At 43.8% G+C, this 20,094-nt stretch overlaps 1 protein-coding gene across 21 annotated transcripts in view; it reads left to right on the top strand.

Moving 5' to 3' along the window:
- Positions 1-20,094, top strand: part of KIAA1217 (KIAA1217 ortholog) — a 636,400-nt gene that overhangs the window by 563,649 nt on the left and 52,657 nt on the right. For 19 of the 21 annotated variants that reach the window (XM_036228119.1, XM_036228121.1, XM_036228129.1 and 16 more), the window contains one exon: positions 9,468-10,300. In XM_036228119.1, coding sequence (XP_036084012.1) covers positions 9,468-10,300 — 833 coding nt within the window. Of the gene's footprint in view, positions 1-1,520; positions 3,664-9,467; positions 10,301-20,094 lie in introns of those variants that run through there. The other 2 variants (XM_036228126.1, XM_036228137.1) reach the window with 2 other exon arrangements.

Genomic DNA, 20,094 nt, shown 5'->3' with positions numbered 1-20,094 from the left:
AAATGGCTGGGTAATTGTGTGTCCGCGCACACGTGTGTGTGTGTAGCCATCTAAATTCCTTTGTAAAATAGGAAATGTTATGATAAAATATACTACATATCGCAGTATATATGTTGACAAGTTACATAGGAGTTTAGAGAACTGCCATAAAATGAAAAATAAAGTCTAAGACACTAAAAAGTTATATATCTGGGTGCCAAAGATGACTTACTCCTAGCAACACATCTAGGAACGCCAAAAGGAATCCCATATAAAAGAACAGCTTCGATCCAGGAAGGGGTGGATGGTCAGAGATGGAGATAAGGAGTGAGAAGGAGTTATTTGTGCCATTTGTTGCAAGTGGTGGAAAGCAGATATCGCTTTGCAAACTGTAACTCTATTAGGGACAAAAGGAGCTTGTCCTTGGCCTGGATAATACAGGAGTATCCTGACAGAAGATCAAGTATCAGTAAGAGAAGAATATTTTTTCTTTTCTTTTATCTGTCCTGCAGCTTTACACAGTTACTGACTGCGCCTTGGAAGTTAAATGATTTATTCTTTACCCTGTTCCAGACTGAGATCTTTCGCCACCATTGGGCACAGTACTGAGTCAGCCTTGTCTGGTGCTGGTGGGCTGAGCAGAGTTCTCCATGTCAATCAAATATTTGTGGGAATAACACTTAAATCTAGCCATAAGCAAACCACTGACTGGACCGTCTCTTCCCTGAAAATTAAATACTTTTGGCAACGGTCTCTCCCATATCTGGGAGACATTTCATTTATGATCAAATAAAATATTAATAGGTTTAGTGCTAAGACCTCACAAACGATCGTCTTTCCCATTTTAACCATGTAAGCAAGATGCAATTGAAATTTCTTTTACCGTCATGCTCACTTCCCTTCACAATAGCACCTTCCTCTTTATAAGCACATTTCAGATTTTCTTTCAGCATATGTAATTTTTTAAGACAGTAAAGTAATGAAGAAGTCAGGGGAAACAGGAATAAATTTCTCAAGATTCTTAGCCTTACGAGAGCATAAAAATTATTTACTGGTGAGGTAACGCTGACTATTTACTAACATGTCCTTTCTTAACAGTAACTCAAAAGAAATAACATTGCTTCCATTTTGCTAAAGTGACAGTAAGTGAAAGAAAGAGAGAATGAAGAGTAAGATACTGTACACTTCCAGGAAGAGCAGGTTCACAGAAGCCAAAGCATCCCAAGATGGCCAGGCCGAGGAGGGTCTGTTGAAGTAAGGAAACCAGAGTGTGCGGTGTTGGTGACTGGGTTGTGGTGACCTCAGTCTAAAAGAGCTCTTCTCAGGAGAGCACAAGCCACTCGCGGGGAGCCAAGTCCTGTGTGACACCAAGATGTTGTCCAGGAAACCAGCTTGCCGGGGTCCTCAGGCAGCACTGGAGGCATTGAACTCCTCTCTCTCTCTCTCTCTCTCTCTCTCTCCCCCCCGCCCTGCACCCCACCCCCCCTTCTTGAGCATTGAACGCATCCTGGAGAGCGTTGAACGCATCCTGATTCACCGCAGGGCTGGGCCAGCTTTCAGAATTCCGACAGTGAGCTACTGCTCCGCTGATGACGGAGCCACGCGTGTGCTCATTACATTGTTGGTGCCATGAGGCATTTTGAAAGTGAGAGGGAGTTGCTCTGCACCTGACAGGAAGGAAGAGATGGGAGGGGTAAATTAGACCTTCCCTCACCTTGCACCCACCGACTTAGGTGGTTATGAGGTCCACAGAAGACACCTGTCTCTAGAATAGCCGACATGGACGAATGGGTTGAGCGTGGCGTCATTCCCTCAGCCAGACAATGACCTTCGCATTTGTTCGCTCTTACGAGCAGTCGCGCACATATAAACAGCGGGTAATGAGTCCAAGGGGCCTGATCAGGGCTCGGGTGTCTCGTGCCGTAAAACAGGGGCTTTGGGGGAATGGGAAGGGCGGAATGGCGGCTTAATCAGACAAGGGAGACCAGCCCCTGCCTCCCCCTGCCTGGAAGGCACACGTCTGACTGAAGAAGCAGGTTCAGATGCGTCCCAGATGCGTCCGGGGCTGATAACCTGTGCTTCCCGTACTCGGGCGAGAAATAACAAACTCCCTCTGATTAGATTAAAAATCAAAACAGGGGCTTTCGCATTCCTTCTTCTCTTTCCCGGCCTCTTAGGTGGCATCAGTTACGACCGCTTCGTCCAGCTGTTGTTCCTAATGAGACATCTTAGGAGGGTGGCGGTGTCATGTGCTCCTTATCCTCCCTCCTTCAATAACCACAAAACGTCTCGATGGCAGTAAACAGTTTTTTGAGAAAGCCTGCAGTGCTGACTGAAAGTGAACTTGAGAGACGTCACGGCATTCTTCTGGTCAGCAAGAGCAACCTCTAAAAACCTTCAAATGTTTGAAAAATGTGCAGGCTGCCCAGAGCGTGGTCATGGGGTGTGGCCTGAGGCCGGCGAGGCTTCCAGCCCAGCATTGCAAGTGACTTTTCACCGGGTTCCCACTTGGATAGGTGTCTGTTCACCTCAGTCCCTGAGGGCTCTGACGAGCTGAGGAAATGCTTCCCTTCTCCCTCGCCTTTTGTTAGCAATGCGTTAATACCTGTCTTCCACTGAGCGCCGCACAAGCCGCTTCTTGTTGGAAACACACACCACCTTGTGCCTGTTCACCTGGAAGAGAATAGCTATCTTGGCAGCGGATGCCCGCGGGGGTCTCTGAGGACCGTCCTGGCCTTCTGCTCCTGTCTCATTGAAGGTGGGGCTGAGAGGCTCTGGCTTCCTTTCTTAGATCCCCCCTTGCACCTAAGCACTAGCTGGCCCTCTCTATCCTTCCCTCTTTTTTTCAGATATGTTTTCCAGAGTGATTGCATTTTTTCGCCTGGCATTGCATAGGATCGATTAATGGCTGCTACCCAAAGTTCAGCTTGGTAAAACCAGGCTGGTTAATGAATAGACAGACAGCCTCCTCCCTCGCGGGTGTTATAAACCAGGGGAAGAGGCTCACGTTTCCTTCAGTTGCCAGTGCACAGACTTCAAAGTCTGGCAGCAGAATGGGCGTGGGGTGCTGGTCTGTCTAGGTTTTCCTAGCAGCACCCTTCCTCCACGGAACACCCATCTGAGAGTCGGTCCCTGGGGTAATTGGCACGTAGGATTTTCTGATGGTTTCCGTCGTTGGTGACTGGTCGTTTGCTAGTTATAATAACCCTGTTTGCCTTGGTAAATCAATTTTGTAATATTTCCTTCATCATTAAGCCATTTACCCAGGCCTCTCAGAGTTCATTCGTTGGTGTGTGTTTTCCGTGTAAGCAATTGTTAAAGGACTGAGTCACCCATGCGGTAGCCTCTGGTTGGATGTGGGCTGTTATTCAGTGACTAATTTCCAAGGGGAGGAGAAATTGGCTTATCATGGGGAGGACGACTTTTTATCCATGGCCGTGGCAGCTTCGCTCAGAGGACTGAGTAGGACGAAATGGTCTTTGCTGTGAACATTCGACCTGGGGAACATTTCAGGATCTGTGTCCTCTGTGACCTCTTCTCTGAAGAGAAAGCTGTCTGAAATATCCAAGTGGAACTGTGGATTTATTTAGATGAAGCCAGCAAACAAAGGAATCGCGTAATTGGGAGCTGAGCCAATGTGCTTTCTCACGGCGTTAGTTGTACAGGTGATCTCCTTAAGGAAAAGTAAGTGGCTTTAATTCTTGGAGGGCGAAAGAATCTCGTAAAAACCCTTTTCACTTTTGTTCAGTTATTACTTCATTGTGTGGTCAGATTGAGTGGGATGTTTACAAATTCTAGACTTGGAAGGGTGGGGTTTGAAATACAATAAACAGTACATAATATTCCCTTTCTTCGAAGAACATGTATTTTTTAAATACTCCACAAAGAGACATGATTACATGAGACAGTTTCTCAAAATGGTTTGAAATTAACATTTTCATGCTAGACCTTCTTCCAGAAACAATTTGAAGATTTCCCACCACCCCCCCCCACCCTACATTCAAGAAACTCCTCAATGAGTAAGATTTGATTGAACTTAGTGTTTGAGGGAAATAAAACATAGATATATGTTAGAATTTCTAACTTAAACTTTAGGCAATTCATTAGAAACTGCCCCAGATTTTTTTTTCTGGTCCGTAGGAAGTTTGGGCCAACCAGCTTATTGAGCTGTGAGCTGTGGGCAGAGACGGCAACCTCAGCCGGGGTCGCGGTTCTGGGCTCTGGAAGAAACTGTGCTGTTTACAGGAATTGGAAGGACTCAACCCAGAGACAGCAGTGGTTTGGGCAGCAGTGGAAAAGAGGGAGAGACTATGCCCGACACAGTAGATGAGCCGTGGAGAACAGTCTCGTTCACACATCGCCAGCGTATCGGGTGCAGAGGAATGGACGTTTTCTTTGTCTGGGCTGTGGTACATAAAGACATTATTGTTGAAATTTTCCGGTGCAAAAGTGTCAGTGATGTAATATATCCAGATTCATATAACTTACTAAGGGAAGCGAGATGATGGAGAAGTTTAATAGAGTCAGAAGAGACTGGTGGGAAAATAAGGGATTCAGATATATTAAGGTGAATAGCAACTGTGTGTGTGTGTGTGTGTGTGTGTGTGTTGCTTATTTATTTTACCCTTAAAATTAAATGTAATCTTCTCCTAAAACATCTAACTTTGAGCACCAGCGCAGGAAAAAACAACAACAACAACAAAAAAAAAAACCGGTGTATATTTAATGCCATTTCTTTATTCACTAGCTAAAAAAACAAAACTGTAGGTGCCTGATTCTAGGAAGATATCTCCATAGAAGGAACGCTAGCATAAAAAGCTGGGATTATTTAAAACTTTGAATTATAAACTCTTACTCATCATCCTGGTTCAGTTACTCAGACAATGATTATCTCCTGGAGTGTATAAAGTTCACTTTTTATTAGAATAGCAAATAGTCTCCATGGGAGATCACACCAAAGACTTGAAAAAAGATTCTCTCTTCTCGTCTCCCACCCATAGCTTTCGCCTTATCCTAAGAGTGAGTGGTCTTTGTGGTCAATCCACATCATTTCATGTTCATCCAAGTTCTCTAATTTTAAGGGTTCATTCTAGTTGCAGGTTTGAAACATTTTCCTGCTACACAAGGAGAACAGCGTGTCATTCTCTCCTGGGGCTCTGTGTAGAGCCAAGTACAAAATTATCAGGGTTCTTTTTAGAACTCAGTCTTGAAGAGTCAGTCATAGCTTGGCAAACGAACACAAGAATTCCGCCAAAGGCTTCCAATGCTAAGTCACCGTACCGATGAAGACGTTCAACCTTAGATTATCTGTTCTGTCATAGCTGAATGCTTGTATTAACCTCCACTGTGGATAACCCAGGTGGACAGTGATTCTTTAAGAGACCGTGTTGGATGATGGCAAGATCATTTTGAAGTGGCCAAGGCAGGGGTGATACATGGCATTACCTTCAGTAACATGATGCTAATTGCTTATAGCCAGGATCCATCTTTGTTGACTGAGGTCCCATTCTGGTTGATTGGTACCCATGCGATTCTGGCTACTAGATGTTATATTTTTGACTAATCACCCACATTCCCCACCCCCCATGAATACATAGCATATCAGAATTATTGTTGATTAATTGTTACATTTCTTTCTGAATTCACCTATACATGACATCAAGAAAGTCTATGAGACTTTTTTCCAGTGAACTTTTTTGCATGTTTAAATTTAAAAGTTAGTTATATAACATACCGCCTAACCATTTTTTCTCACATCACCAAACTTTTTAAAAAATAACTATGCAGAAAAATAAAAATAATAAGTAAAATAAAATACCTATGGGTGGTACTTTGTTACTTTGAAATAAATTTACTGGACTTTTCACGAATTAAAATTTAATTGTACATCTTTATTTTATTTGTATTCTTTATCCTTTCAGACAGTTCTGTACTCCTCAGAATCTTGATGTTTCTTTTTACTCTCTTGCCAGGAAACGGGGAAGGGGGCCGTGTTCGCTGTGTTTTGACTGAGGTCAGACTCCCCTAAATCACAATGTAATTTGAAGCTGGATAAGGAGGGAAAAGAACGGGGAGTGGTGACTGACCCAGTTAGGATTATCGTTCATCCTAAGTGGGTTCTAGACATTCGACCGCCCCCCTTTAAGTTTTGTAATTAATGACAGTCGTACCCACTATTTATTACACCTGATTCACCTTGGTCACTGGGCTGTGCTTTATACACAGTGGCATGTTTGAATCCATATGTTAAGTTTGTATTTACATTCATTTGGGTTGATTATTCCATTCTGGGTCTGACTGTGTGGAGAATTTGTCCAGATGCACCCTGCTGTCTGAGCAAGTCCCTCTTGTATGTTATGACCCGTGCAGCCTGCTTTGCTCCAGTGCGCCAGACTTTCCTTTGCATTGAGCCCTGCCGTTTGGAGGATAGTGTGGGAGAGGTATTTTCACAGAACGCGTGTTGATCTACTGCAGCACTTCTGCCCCATGGCTGTTCCGTCCATTCTGGAATGAGAATCGGATACGTTATTGCACAATGATAATATCATACCTTGGGGCTACCCTCCTTGTCTAAGGCCCTGAGCACCTGATTCGTGAGTGAGTGAGCCGAGAAAGGGCTGGTCGGACCATGTGCAGCAGATGCATGTGAAGCCTCGGCCTCGGTTTGGATCCACAAGGCCTGAGAGATGAGGAGAAAGCCTCCGGGGCGAGGAGAATGTGAGGATACCCCAAGTTCTGTTTAGAGGGGGAGAACAGACCAGCCTACTGTGTGTGTGTGTGTGTTGGGGAGCGGGGGATGGTGGAGATAAAGTTGTAATTGTGAGTGAGGAGCCTGCGTGCTTCGGGGTCCCTGGAAACAGCCAGACCCCTAAGGGGACGGAGGAGCCAGTGGAATGGTGTTCACATCAGGTACCCTCAAAGGGCTCCTTGTGGTCGCTACATGTTTGCGCCTTGCTTGCATTTGTTGTTGGTCATTCCCATCATGAAACTCCCAAGTCAGGGATTCCGCACTGCTGGGTCTTCCAGAGACAAGATAAAGAAGCGCGGGCATCCCACTTCCCTGCATGCTCATCTAAGAGATACACGCAGGTAGCACCCTCTCCCGGATGGGAATTGGGGGCTTATTAGAGCCATATCCCAGAATAATGCCCGGTCCTTAGCAAGTGCTTGGTAAATATTATTTACTAAATGGATGAATTTATAAGATAAGGAATCGGTACGTATTCATGGCGTTGGGCACTGTTTCATTTTCAACCTTCTGCTGGCTCCTCTGCTTTTTTTTCTCGTCCCCCATCACGCACACCACGGGTCTCTCATCTGCTCGTCCTGGTTCTTGTCCATGGGAGCCCACCCCCTCTCTCCTCATCCCCCCCACCTCACCCGCCCCCCAGCTGCTTGGCACGCTTTGTCTGTCACATCTCCCCGAAGAGTGGATGGGAATGTGGGCTCAGGTGACAGCACAGAGGGAACTTGAAGGGCGGACTAGGGAGGTGCCAGAGCTGTCTGTCCCTTTCCTCACTCGTTTGGAGAATGTCAGCCTCCTGGGTTTTGACCAAAAGAAAAAGTATCATAAATCCGTATCCTGAGTTAATTTGTAATTTTAATTCTGCCCCTTGCTAAATATAGTAGTGTTATTGCAAAGTAGTTTCCCTTTTCCCCATTAACTTGATTCCTTTTTTATTGAGGTATAATTGACATATAACGTTATATTAGTTTTGGATGGACATAATGATTCCATATTTGTGAATATTGCAAAATGATCACCAGAGTAAGTCTAGTTAGCATCCATCACCACACATAGTTACAATTTTTCTTTCTTGTGATGAGAACTCTTAAAATCTACTGTCTTAGCAACTGTTAAATATTAAATACAGTATTATCAACTATAGTCACCATGCTGTACATTACACCCCTGTGACTTAGTTTTATTTATTATTATAACTGTAAGTTTAGATCTTTCAACCATCTTTACCCACTGCCCACCTCCTGCCTCTGGCAAGTACCAACCTGCTCTCTGTATCTATGATTCTCGAGTCATTGATTCTATGTCATTGTTTCTGCTAAAGCAGTAGTCCCCAACCTCTTTGGTACCAGGAACTGGTGCTCCTATGAGAATCTAATGCCTGGTGATCTGAGGCGGAGCTGAGGCGGTGATGCTAGTGCTGGGGAGCGGCTGCAAATACAGATGAAGCTTCACTTGCTGGCCTTCCACTCACTTGTGCGGCCTGGTTCCTAACAGGTTATGGACTAGTACCGGTACTGGTCCATGGGCTGGAGGTTGGAGACCCCTGTTCTCAAGGAAAGCTAATAGAAGATGCTGTGGGAGTCCCCACTCCTCTTAACTGATGGTAATGGCACAGCCCAAAAGTCACTGCTGCCTGGGCAGGAAGTACCGGACCTATGATGGCCAACACCAGCAGGCTCCTTGTCACCACATGGCAGCCCCAGGGGATGTGCTGTTAGGATTCTTTCTCACCATCATGCTTGGGGTTCCCTTCCCTCTTCTCCCCCTTGCCCTCCCCACTATGAGTGTTGTCTCCTGGATAATTATTTTTGCCCAGCCTCTCAGAGCCAGTTTCTCATAGCCTTAAGGAACAAGATAGCGAATCAGTGAGATTTTCCTTTAAGTTTTTCCCATATACCTCCTTTCTCTCTGGTCATGTTGCTATTATACCAGCTTGGAAAGATGGGGAAAATGCTTACTATTTTCCAGGGCTAATCGTAGAAAATGTACCTGGGACAAGTTTTAGAAAACTTAATTCTAGCACTCGTAATTACCTTAGATCCACATTTATTAAGCGTCTCTAGGAACCAATAACCTCAAAATCTAAACCACTTCACTGTTTTTTTCCTTCGAACTCCGCAATGTTGAGTTCAATATCAGGTACATTTGTTTCCTGTGGCTGCTGTAACAAATTACCACAAACTTAGTGGCTTAAAACACCACGAATGCGTTATCTTACGCTGCAGAGATCTGAATCCAGAAGGGTCACAGGCCAACGGGGAGGTGTTTGGCAGAGCCGCCTCCTCCTGAGGCTTGAAGGAAGAATCCACTTCCTTATCTTTTCCGGCTTCTAGTTGCTGACCGTGTCCCTTAATTCATGGCCCCCTCCCCATCTGCAGAGTCAGTGATGTAGCATCTTCCAGTCTCTCTCTCTCCCCGACCCTGCCTCCCTCATCACGTCTCCTTCCCTGACTCTGACCCTCCTGACGCCCTCTTTCTCATAAAAGCATCCTCATGATGGCGTTGGGCCCACTGGGTAATCCATGATACCCTCCCCATCTCCACATCCTCAAAGGGGGACATCTGCAAAGTCCCATTTGCCATCAGAGAAACATAGTTACAGATTCTGGGGATTAAGGTGTGGACGCTTTGCAGGGGCCATTATTCAGCCTACCACATCAGGGAAGCTGTAATGTCACGCTGAGACTTCTCTTGAAAACGTGAATATCAAAATAGGTTTTCTAATTTCTTGTTTTATTTTCAGATGCAGAGAGAAATTGTTTATGCAAGAGGAGATGGCCCGGGTGCCTCTCGACCTGGATCCACAGCGCATCCACCCCACGCCATTCCAAATTCTCCACCGTCCACTCCTGTGCCCCATTCCATGCCTCCCTCCCCGTCCAGAATTCCTTATGTGGGCACCCGCCCCATGGTCGTTCCTGGCAATGCCACCATCCCCAGGGACAGACTCTCCAGCCTGCCAGTCTCCAGATCCATCTCACCCAGCCCAAGCGCCATTTTGGAAAGGAGAGATGTAAAGCCAGACGAAGACATGAGTGGCAAGAACATGGCAATGTACCGAAACGAGGGCTTCTACGCCGATCCTTACCTGTATCACGAGGGACGGGCGAGCATAGCGTCTTCCCACGGCGGGCACCCACTGGATGTCCCTGATCACATCATCGCGTACCACCGCACGGCGATTCGGTCAGCGAGCGCTTACTGCAGCCCTTCTTTGCAAGCGGAAATGCATATGGAGCAGTCGCTGTACAGGCAGAAATCAAGGAAGTATCCTGACAGCCACTTGCCTACTCTGGGCGCCAAAACGCCGCCCGCCTCTCCGCACCGGATCAGTGACATGAGGATGTTGGACACGCACACTCACCATAACGCCCACGGGCCCCCGCACGCCGTGCCGCCAGACCGGGTCTCGCCCAGCCGCCAGGCCTTCAAAAAGGAGCCAGGCACCTTGGTGTATATTGAAAAGCCACGGACCACTCCAGGATTATCCAGCATTGTGGACCTCGGCCCTCCTCTAGTGGAGAAGCAAATGTTTGCCTACAGCACCGCTACGATACCCAAAGACAGAGAGACCAGGTAAGGCGGGGAGGGTGGCCGAGGGTGGTCTGTGCCCGTGCGTTGTCGAGGGCTGCTCTTCAGAGGTCAGACTGAGAGGACAGATGTCAGCTCAGCACCAGCCTTGTGCAGCGTGCCGAGGGCGCGAGCAATATCAAAGGCCATCCTTGTCGGCAGTTTCTAAATCGGTGGGTGTCAAGTGAGGCAGGCCGGGGGCCACGCCTAAGAAGGGTGGACACACCAAGAGTGGTCAGCGCGTCCTCCTCCATGTACATCTGAATGACTCGGAAGGAAATTACGATTAGCAGAAACCGATCAGGCAAATAAATCAAGAGCTCATAATAATTGATCTGTCACTGCAAACGAGTGAGTGGTTCAAGTTTTCAATGTTTGAAATGACGATTCGTGTTTTGCCTTGGGTGCTGAAATTTTGTTTTCTCATCTGGTTTGGGGAAATGGAAAGAATGCGTTCCTGGCTGTCATCTAGGGCGATAAGACATGAATTTGCATAAAAATAAGATGGTTTAGATTTGATACTCATTCCAGAGTGGTGCCGAGATCAGCAAAATTTCTCTAGTGAATGACACACTCTGGGTATTTTAATTTACTTTTTAATATACATATTTAAAAAAATAATAATTTGCCAATCCAGAACCTTTCTACTACATCTTAAAAATTCTCCAAAGCCCCTATAGTAATGGAAAAGCTCATTCTGATATAGAAGGAATTTCTCTCGTCTGAGTTGGTTGAAAGAGATCAACATAATAATTATAATCATAAACATATAGTCAAAGAAATTGAGTTTGAAAGAGGTTAAAACTTTTACCAGTTGTCGCATGAATACAGAAGGGCTGTGAAACAAGGTCCAGCCATTTAGTCACTCGGCACCTTATAAGAACCTGTGTTTCCTGCTCCTCATCAAAAATAGTAATATCACCATTACATGACCTTATAAAAAGGCGGCCAAAATTGTGAGTGGAATGTGAATTGCCTATCTTACTTCTTCACACACAAATCAGAAAGCCCTAACCCCATTAGCAGAATTTTATGATGAATGCGTTGTCTGTCCTTACCTATTCAGTCACAACAGAAAGATGCCAGGAAAAGGGAAAGAGAATGGAAATGGAAGTTTGGGGATCATTAATACACCGACAAATTCTAATCCTCTCATCCTCTCTCACAACTTAAAAAACAAAATAAAACAAACAACAACAACAAAAAACCAGCAACTGTGACTGGCTTGATTATATAGGACTAAGAAAAATGAAGGGTTGGAAAACAGTATTCATTCTCTGCTTTCCAAAGGCCTTAGGAAGTGAAATTCTAAGAATCAGTGAAAGGGATGCTTCTCATGACCACGGACAGCTGAGCGGTGTGGGATAAACACTGAGCCTTATTAGAACAGACCAATGTGACAGCTAGAAGGAAATCTTGCAAGATGCGCCTTGAGGCTCAGAAGATTGTGTGCCTTGTGGCTTCAAAGAAAGGATAAAGCGTCCTCTGTGGTGGGCCGCAAAGGGCTGATCAGGAAACGTGTATCACTGAGAAGATGGGACTTAGAGTCCTAAGACTATAGTCCAGGAAAGAGTAAAAACCATCCATCTCCAGGATGCAATGTTGAGAGCCAGCACCCATCCTCCTCACCATTCCCTCCCATTCCCACAGGTGTGAAACAGGACGGAGAACTCGATTCCTCCATGGATAATATTAAGCTGTTTCTACCCTGTTGAGCTATAGGCATGTTTTGGCCAGTGATGGTATCTGACTTCTTCCCAGTGCCTAGTTCAGTGTCATGCATGTGGTTCCCACACGTATATAACTTAGTGGACATCATCAACCCCAATTTGTTACAGATTTAGGTTACAGGAGGAAACAAAAAAGAAGGAACTCTCTGCTGATAGGTGGTATCTTTGCCGTATTGGATCAAAGTCTTGAAGAATTTTAGCCTTAAGTAACATCAGTGTTCTTTCAGGGCCTTTGCTTCCTCCTTAGGTTTCTATTTTAGCAAAGCTCAGAAAAATTCTATGAACTTCTGTTTTACATGTTACAAGCCCTTTTCAGAAAATCCAAATTATCTTATTTCTAGAATACCAAGTATTAGAAAAATGGACTAAAGAGATTAATGTTCACCTAAAACATACTGTTGTTATCACTACCATATTCTGCCATATGATTGTAATTATGAATATAAATTTTACAAATTTGCATTTTGCATTCCCAAAAATGTGAAATCACAGAGGAAGAATTTTATCTCACACATCTTACCTGGGTGATTCCTCGGCTTATCTCTAGAGGGTGGAATTGCTGTGCTTGTTTGTACATGAACAGACTAGATTCCCTTCTCCTGTAGCCCTACACACACACACACACACACACACACACACACACACACACGTCAACATTTAGAGTCCCTGTTACAGAAACACCTAAACATCCCCACTAACTCGACTCAGGCACATGACGAAGTGTGTATGGATTGATTTGATTCTCCAGTAAAAAGAACTTAATTCTGGAAATTTTGCTATCAGTACTCCCACGTGTCACCACATTGTTACCTAGGTACTTCCTCCTCTTCAACTACAATTCCGAACTCTTTTAGAGAGCTTAATGACTAGGCTGAAATATAGCACTACTGGGTACTACATTTCTAAGCACTACTATAAGAACACTGAACACCGATGGTAGCTATCATTTATTGAGAGCCTTTAAAGGACCAAACTCTGTGTTGAGTAGTCTCTGTACATCATAAGATGTAATTGTCGTGATGACCTGGTGAGGTATGTACTATCACAATCCCAATTTTGCAGATGCAGAAACTGAGCTCGGAGAGGTTAAATATTTTACGCAAGCTCGTAAAGCCAGTAATGGGCATAGAATGTCCAGGTCCATTAAAGAATCCATACTTTTTACCACTGTACAATATTCTGCCTGGTGAGTGAGAACTGTGAGCTTCACCTGTACCTGGAGGAGAAGCGAATTCAGGAATGAATTCTGGGCATTTCAACCAGAAGTCTTCAAAAATTTTTTCAGGACTAGATGCTAAGTGATTGCTCCTAAAGAATATTTACAATCATAAACATGATAGAATTTGCATAATTATACTGCTAAATATATACATGCAGTGTAAAATGTAACTGTCCTAGCTAATATATTAGCATAATTATGCAGAAATAGGGAAAGAATGAAGAGAACGTTCTTGTTAAGTTTTATTTTCAAAAAAGGAATGTGAGTATTATGTCAAAGAAAAATTTTAAAAATGGAACATAAAAACAGTTACCGAAGCTCAAAATTATAGACCATTGTTCGACCTATACCATGATGTTATTTTAGATATATTTAATCCGTGTACGTGTTTTTAAAGAGTCTTCAACCCCTAAAAAAGTCTAACTTCATGAGTACAGGGTCCTATAAAATGCCAAATCAATTTCTATTGCAGTTTTAGGATATTCAAAAGCAAATAAATCTGAAAATGCTTTTCATATAAAACTCTCATGTGGAATTTTACATCTAAAATATGAAGCTACAAAAACACAGGTGGGAAACTGAGAAATCGGTAGTGATGCTTCCTTTCGGGCACTGCTGGATTCGGACACTGTTCAGAAGAGCACTTCTATGAAATAACCCGAATAACTGCAGGATATTTGAAGTCAGAGAGAAAAATCATTTATTTCCCATCTGTACTCAGGAAACCTCCAATAGTAGCTGTTTTTTTTTTTTTTTTTGATGGAACATGATTTTATAACAGCTCTATTGACTTGAAAACAAGTCAAAGTAATCTCATCTTGATTCTTATATTTAGTCACGTGCCTCGATTTAACGAATTCGGCATCTCTTTTCTTATAAAGATCCTTCTGCAAAGAATTAGTGAAGACAAATTATATATAGAAGATCTGGAAAAAATAGTGGCTATAGAGGAACATAGATAATGGTAGGACTCTTGTCCCAATGGCCATGTGTGGACTTTGGAGTAGAAGAGGAGAACCTTCAGGATGGCAATCCTCCTGTCTGACCTTCTAGAAAGAAAAGGAAAGGATCTTGAATGATGAGGTGGCTTTACCGAAGTGAATTCTCTTCAGCCGGGACTTCCAAGGAGAGAGCGGGACCCTGTGACTGTGAGGAAGTGCCGAGGGAGACAGCGTGTGACGGATGACAGCACGAAGCTCTGTCTTCCTCAGTTTATAAACTTACTTCATTAAGTAGCATGGTTTTTCTATTTATGTCACATACAACAGCCCTTAAGACTTGTAAAATTCTAGGGCACTTACGTTTCGCTATTCTCTATTTATAGTTCAGATCTTATAATGTGAAATATATTTATCAAAATAACACTGGAAATTCAAGGGCGCTCATTGCAAAGTGACTAACAGCTCCCCTTCCAAATGTATGGCAGATTCTTCCTGATGTAATATTTTTCAAAAGATGCTAAACTTGAACTAAGATCATATTTTACTGTTCCGTACCTACAGTAGCTAAATTCAGCTAACTAGTCAAGAATCCACTAGAGAGCAAATTCTTGCCTTGTCTGGGCATGTATCTCTAGAGAAAGAGAAAGCACGTGAGATCCTGCTATGATTTCTAAGACATTGCAGACTTAGAGAAAGAATCCCTTGTCTTGAGCCAATTACAAAGAAAGGGAAAGAAAAATTCTGTGTATAGGAGAAAGCCTGCGTGCTAGCCGGTAGCTTATATCCGTTCTTAATCATTTTACATCACTTTCTCATTTTATGAGGATTAAATGTTTCTGTGTTGGTAGCTTTGAGGAGTTGGATGCACCCATGGTTTCACAGTTGATTGAGTGAAAGTCTAAATTCAGATTTGTGTCATTTAAACATGTTCACAGTCAGTGACAGACCTTTGAAGATTTTTCTAAGCTATACTTTATCCTGCTGGAGAGGTGAGTCTGAAATAGAATGATTGATTTTCCCTTTTCCTGTATGTATTGTCAAAAGTGAGCCACATCAGAGATATATCCTAAGTGATTAGACTTGGCATCTTTCTAAAGCAAGTTTTCCTAATTTCTTCACTCTTGATATTTGGGACTCAATAATTTATTGGGGTTTGAGGAGGCGCTCCTGTGTACTGTAGGATGTTTAGCGGCATCTCCAGTCTCTGCTCATCAGATGCCGGTGGAGAACTAAGCCCCCAACCCTGCCTGGGCCAGGACGCTCAAAAGTGTCCAGACATTGTCGATGTCCTTGCTGCCTCCCGCCAGGGAAGGGATAATATGGTTGTGAAGCGGTGCTCTACAGGAAATTTGGACTTTGTCTGCTTAATGCAGTAGAGAAGTAAAAGAATGCCTCACACTTAAGAAATGCAAACGGTGACATTCCTGAAACATTGATCTTGACAACTTTTATAATTCTGTCCTTTACCTTTGATTTTTTTTTGGTTATGTTTTTGCTATAACTTGCCGTTATTACCTTTAATTCAACCAATCTGCTATCAGCCATCGACTGAAAGGCGGTAATGTGCAATGCTTACAAATGTGGAACCCAAAGCCGGATTGCCTGGGTTCAAACCCCAGTTCAAACAATTGCTAACCTTTGAGGAATTACTGAACCTTGCTCTGCCTCAGTCTGCTTATATGTAAAGTAGAGATAATAATAACGCTAACTTCATAGGATGAAAGAATCATTACAGTTAAATGCCTTGTGCCATGCCTGTCATATAGTAAGTTCCCAAAAGTTCCTACTTGGAGCAAAACACTCTGCTAAATGCTACTAAACAGAGAGAATAATACACATAGCTAGCTAGGACAAAGGGCTGTGCTTGAAAAAGCAGGGAGACAAATTTTTGAATATAATACCAAGAAGAACATAAAGCAGGGGAGAGGGGTATAGGAGAGAGTAAAACTAAGTGTGAATGGAGAATTGAACTAGCTCGGCTTCAAGATCCAAATTAAAATGTTTAGAATATCAAAGCCACTTTTAAATTCATTTTAGGACAGTAGCCCAGTTTATACATCTCGGATTCAGGAGCAAAAAGAGATGCCGGGATTAGGGCATCCTTTAAAAAGTGCTCTTGAGCTATGTGACTAAGGATAAAGACACCTAACCAGGTGGCAATTGATATTATTAGGTTATGTGTTTTGATGCCTAATAGGGCCTGGCTGATTCAGCTCTTGTCTCAGTTGCTTTTTCATGTAGCTCTAATTATAGATCAATAAATGTTTATTGAGCTCCTCTTATGTGCTTAGCTGTGAGCCGGATGCTTTGCAGGACACGAACTTTGATGTGGTCCCCACACACAAGGGATATAAACTATGAAGACAGTCATAAAACATTAAAACTATAATAGAAACATAGAAGCTATGCCACAGTCAAGTAAGGAAACTTCTGAGCTGTGAATGCCTACTAAATAAGTTTTTGCGGGAATGACTGTAAGAATAGGATTCCATTCACAGGTGATGCTCAGGGCTGTCGCCTTGACAGAGACAGTGTCTCCTCGTGAAGCAGGTAGAAGGGAGGAGACCAGGCCATGTCACTAAGGGGGAAAGTGGTTCTCCCAGAGTCTGGAGCTTCTTTCAGGGGGGGGGCTGTTCCTGACATCTCGAAGTCCAGCTGGAAAAATCAGAACACATTTTCCTTGAAAACAATGAGGGAACAATGATAGAACTAATAATACGCCGTGGGTTAAAGAGGCTTCCGCGGGCCAGCTGGAAACCCAGCCATCATTTGTTTCAAGTTCTAAACAATGAAAGTAAACTTTTAATTATAAGCCTGTCATAATTTGGGGACTGCTTGTACATAATTAATTTCAAAGAAGCGATATGGACATTAATTGCTATGAATTCAGACAAGGGAGCATTTTTTTTTTTTAACTTATAGCGGTCTGGGAACCTGCATGAGACTGTTGAGATGAACTAGAATTTGAGGGATATACATAATGGAATAAATAGACATCATTTGGGAAGTCAGATTGCTCTTTATCCAAAATTTGCTATATTTTTACCATTATGGTGCCTATACAAATGACATCTGGGTTTGATGCTATGCCAGGCTCAGAAGTCAAGTACATGCCAATATATTGAATTATTGCTTCAGTCACAGGAATATGAACTTAATGGTTAAACAATATTCGCTAATCATTTCTTAACTGCGGAATTCAGGCAACAGCTGTCTGATAAAACGTGAAACTGACAAATTATGAGGCTAGCCCTTCTTACACAAGGAACATTCTATCAAAAATACCAACGGAATGGCTGTCAGAACGTCTGTGTTACTTTAAACTAATTTCTCGAAAGGAAAAGCCATCATCTGTCACTAATTAGATGAAATTTACATGTGCCCTTGTATCTCCTTTGAATATTCATGAGGTGCTGTCAGTCAGGTGCCTTAGGTCTGAACCCAGAAGCTCAGCCAGAGGAACCTAAACTCTGTGAGAGTCAGATAATCCCCTTTCCCTGCCAGCTGGAGCCTCTTCCTTCAGAGAGAAGAGGGAGGAATAAAAGTCGAAGTGCAGGTTTCAGCCTCCTTGGGAGACGTCGGCTCAGTGCAGACTGTGCGGCCGAGACCGAGCCTGACCAGAGGCTCATCTGAGTAGCCCAGCTGGACGTTCCTGGCCTCTCATGATGTCCGGGCCACATTCCAGCCCCTCTTGTCATTAGTTGCCCTCCCGTCTGGTGGAGATCATGGAGATTATGCTTGTTTGAGTGTTGGACTTAATTTTTCATGAATGAGGCAATTCGAAAATATAGCCACGTCTAAGCATGGATTCAAACTTTCAAAAATTGCTGGTCTTAAAAAGTCTGAATTACCCATGAAAGCCAACTTGTGTTGTCAAGAAGTATCTCCTCTTCCCCGCTGTCCATCTTCAGAGCTGAAGGGATCTTAGAGGCCACTTTCCTAACTGGTGATTTTCCAGAAGGAAAAACGGACAGTCGGAGACTTCCCAAAGGTCCGGTGACTGGAGCTACTCTAGTCAAGTGATATTTTCTCTATCATGCTGTCTTGATATATTTTTGTCTTTGTAACAGAGACAGCGTATCCTAACTTCCAACAAGCACAAGTATCTAAGAAGACAAAATTTAAAAAAAAAACATGAGGGAAGCTAAGTATAGGAAATGTTTTCCTTCTTTTTCCTGAAGAGTCATGATCTTTCGAGTCCATGCTAAGATCAAAAGCAGGTGGGAGTGGGGAGCTTGGTGGCACAGCTCCCTTGGGACCACTCAAGAGACTGTCTCTCCGTAGCTTCTGACACCATCTCTCGTTAGAAAGTAAATTACAGGCCTGTGTTCAAATCGCCTGAACCTGAACCAACAGCTATTCAAACTGGTTTGGACCTGTACAAAAAATGAGCTGTCACTTCCAGAACATCAATATTAAAAATTACCCTCAGGGAAGAGAAAGAAAATGCAAAGTAGGTGATTTCAGAAAGCAAGGTATAGGCTTGCCCTGGGGATTGAAGGTTCCTGTCACTTGGGAAGTAGAGGGCCTCACCCCAGATGGTGAGTCACTGGGCGGGCAGCTCAGAGCCAAGGATGCACTGGATTGGGGGGTGGGGTCTCTGCAGGTAACTTGCTTGTTTCCTTAGGACAGCGCTTACTCCCTAAGCAGTCAGCGTCCTTCCTTCCCTGTAGCTGGACTGTAACTGCAACTTCTTGCGGGTTCTGTGCAATTTAAATGAAAATGGGCATAAAATCCTTTTGTGATCTTGAAGGTTTTCTATACAGAATAAAAGCCTTATTGACATAAAACCCGCGAAGCCATGGTGCCTTGCAGAAAGGAGCAAGAGAGTGCTGGCCAGTTGGATCTGAGAGACTGTGGGTGTCATGCCTGACTTGGGACTGCATTCTGGTCCCAGCCAGAACACCCTGCCACAAAGTAGGTTGTGAAATACGGTAAAGGCTACCTGGAGCGTCCCAGGGCGCACACTCGCTGTGCTGAGCAGAACCCTGTCAGAATGCGGGAAGTTAATGCTTGTGCCCGCCCGTAGGCCTGGGTGTGGCTGAGCTTTGCTGACAAGCATTTTCTTTTTTCTTTTTTTTTTTACTTCAGTTAAGATCACTGAACCAGAGTGGCAAAAAACTATGATGCCTAAATCACTTCTCTCCAACTAGAAAACTGTGATTCTAGAGTTCTAAACCTGGCAGGATTTCAGAGGAGCTTTTATTCTCTAGGGGCTGGGCCCGAGAGAATGGGCGCCTCTATTTAACAAGGGGCGGGAGCCTCTTAGAAGCCATTTCCTCTGCCTCTCCGTGCAGGGAGTTCATTCCGGCCTGTGACACTCCCTGTCACAAGCTCCGCACCACATGTACTGGCTTCCTGTGTTTGAACTTGGGACTTTCCTACCTCTGGGACTCTGCATCTGTCCTTCCTCTGCCTTGTGCATTCTTCCAGCAGCTGTCCACCTAACTGGCTCCCTGCCAACGTTAGGGCTTCACTGAAGTGCTATCAGCTCAGCGAGGCCTTTCCCCAACCAGCTGAAGTTGCAATCAATACCTCCACACATGCACGTGCGTGCACACACACACACACACACACACACACAGAGTGATAAAATTAAATAAAAAATATATGTACGTATATTTTTGTATTTACATATTTATACATATTTCTCTACTCATTTAGTTTATTGTGCCATTACCCTCACCCCCTAAGATGTAAGTCCCATGAGGGTAAGTCTTTCGTTTCGTTCACAGCGGTAGCCCCAGCACCTAGAAGTGTGCTCTGCACTCAGCTGATGCCAGGAAGGTATTTTTCGAATGAATGAAGTCAAGGGATCAAAGGAAGCCTCATGCCTCCCTAGCAGTTTGCAGGTTGTAAAGTGCGGACAGGTACTTATTCTTGCCTGCCCTCATTTCCCACATCTCTGTA

This window comes from Rousettus aegyptiacus, unplaced genomic scaffold (genome assembly GCF_014176215.1).
Source record: "Rousettus aegyptiacus isolate mRouAeg1 unplaced genomic scaffold, mRouAeg1.p scaffold_m13_p_10, whole genome shotgun sequence".
NCBI classification, from domain to species: Eukaryota; Metazoa; Chordata; class Mammalia; order Chiroptera; family Pteropodidae; genus Rousettus; species Rousettus aegyptiacus.
The sequence above is the reverse complement of the archived record's forward strand: the minus strand, read 5'-3'. Positions and strand labels throughout refer to the sequence as shown.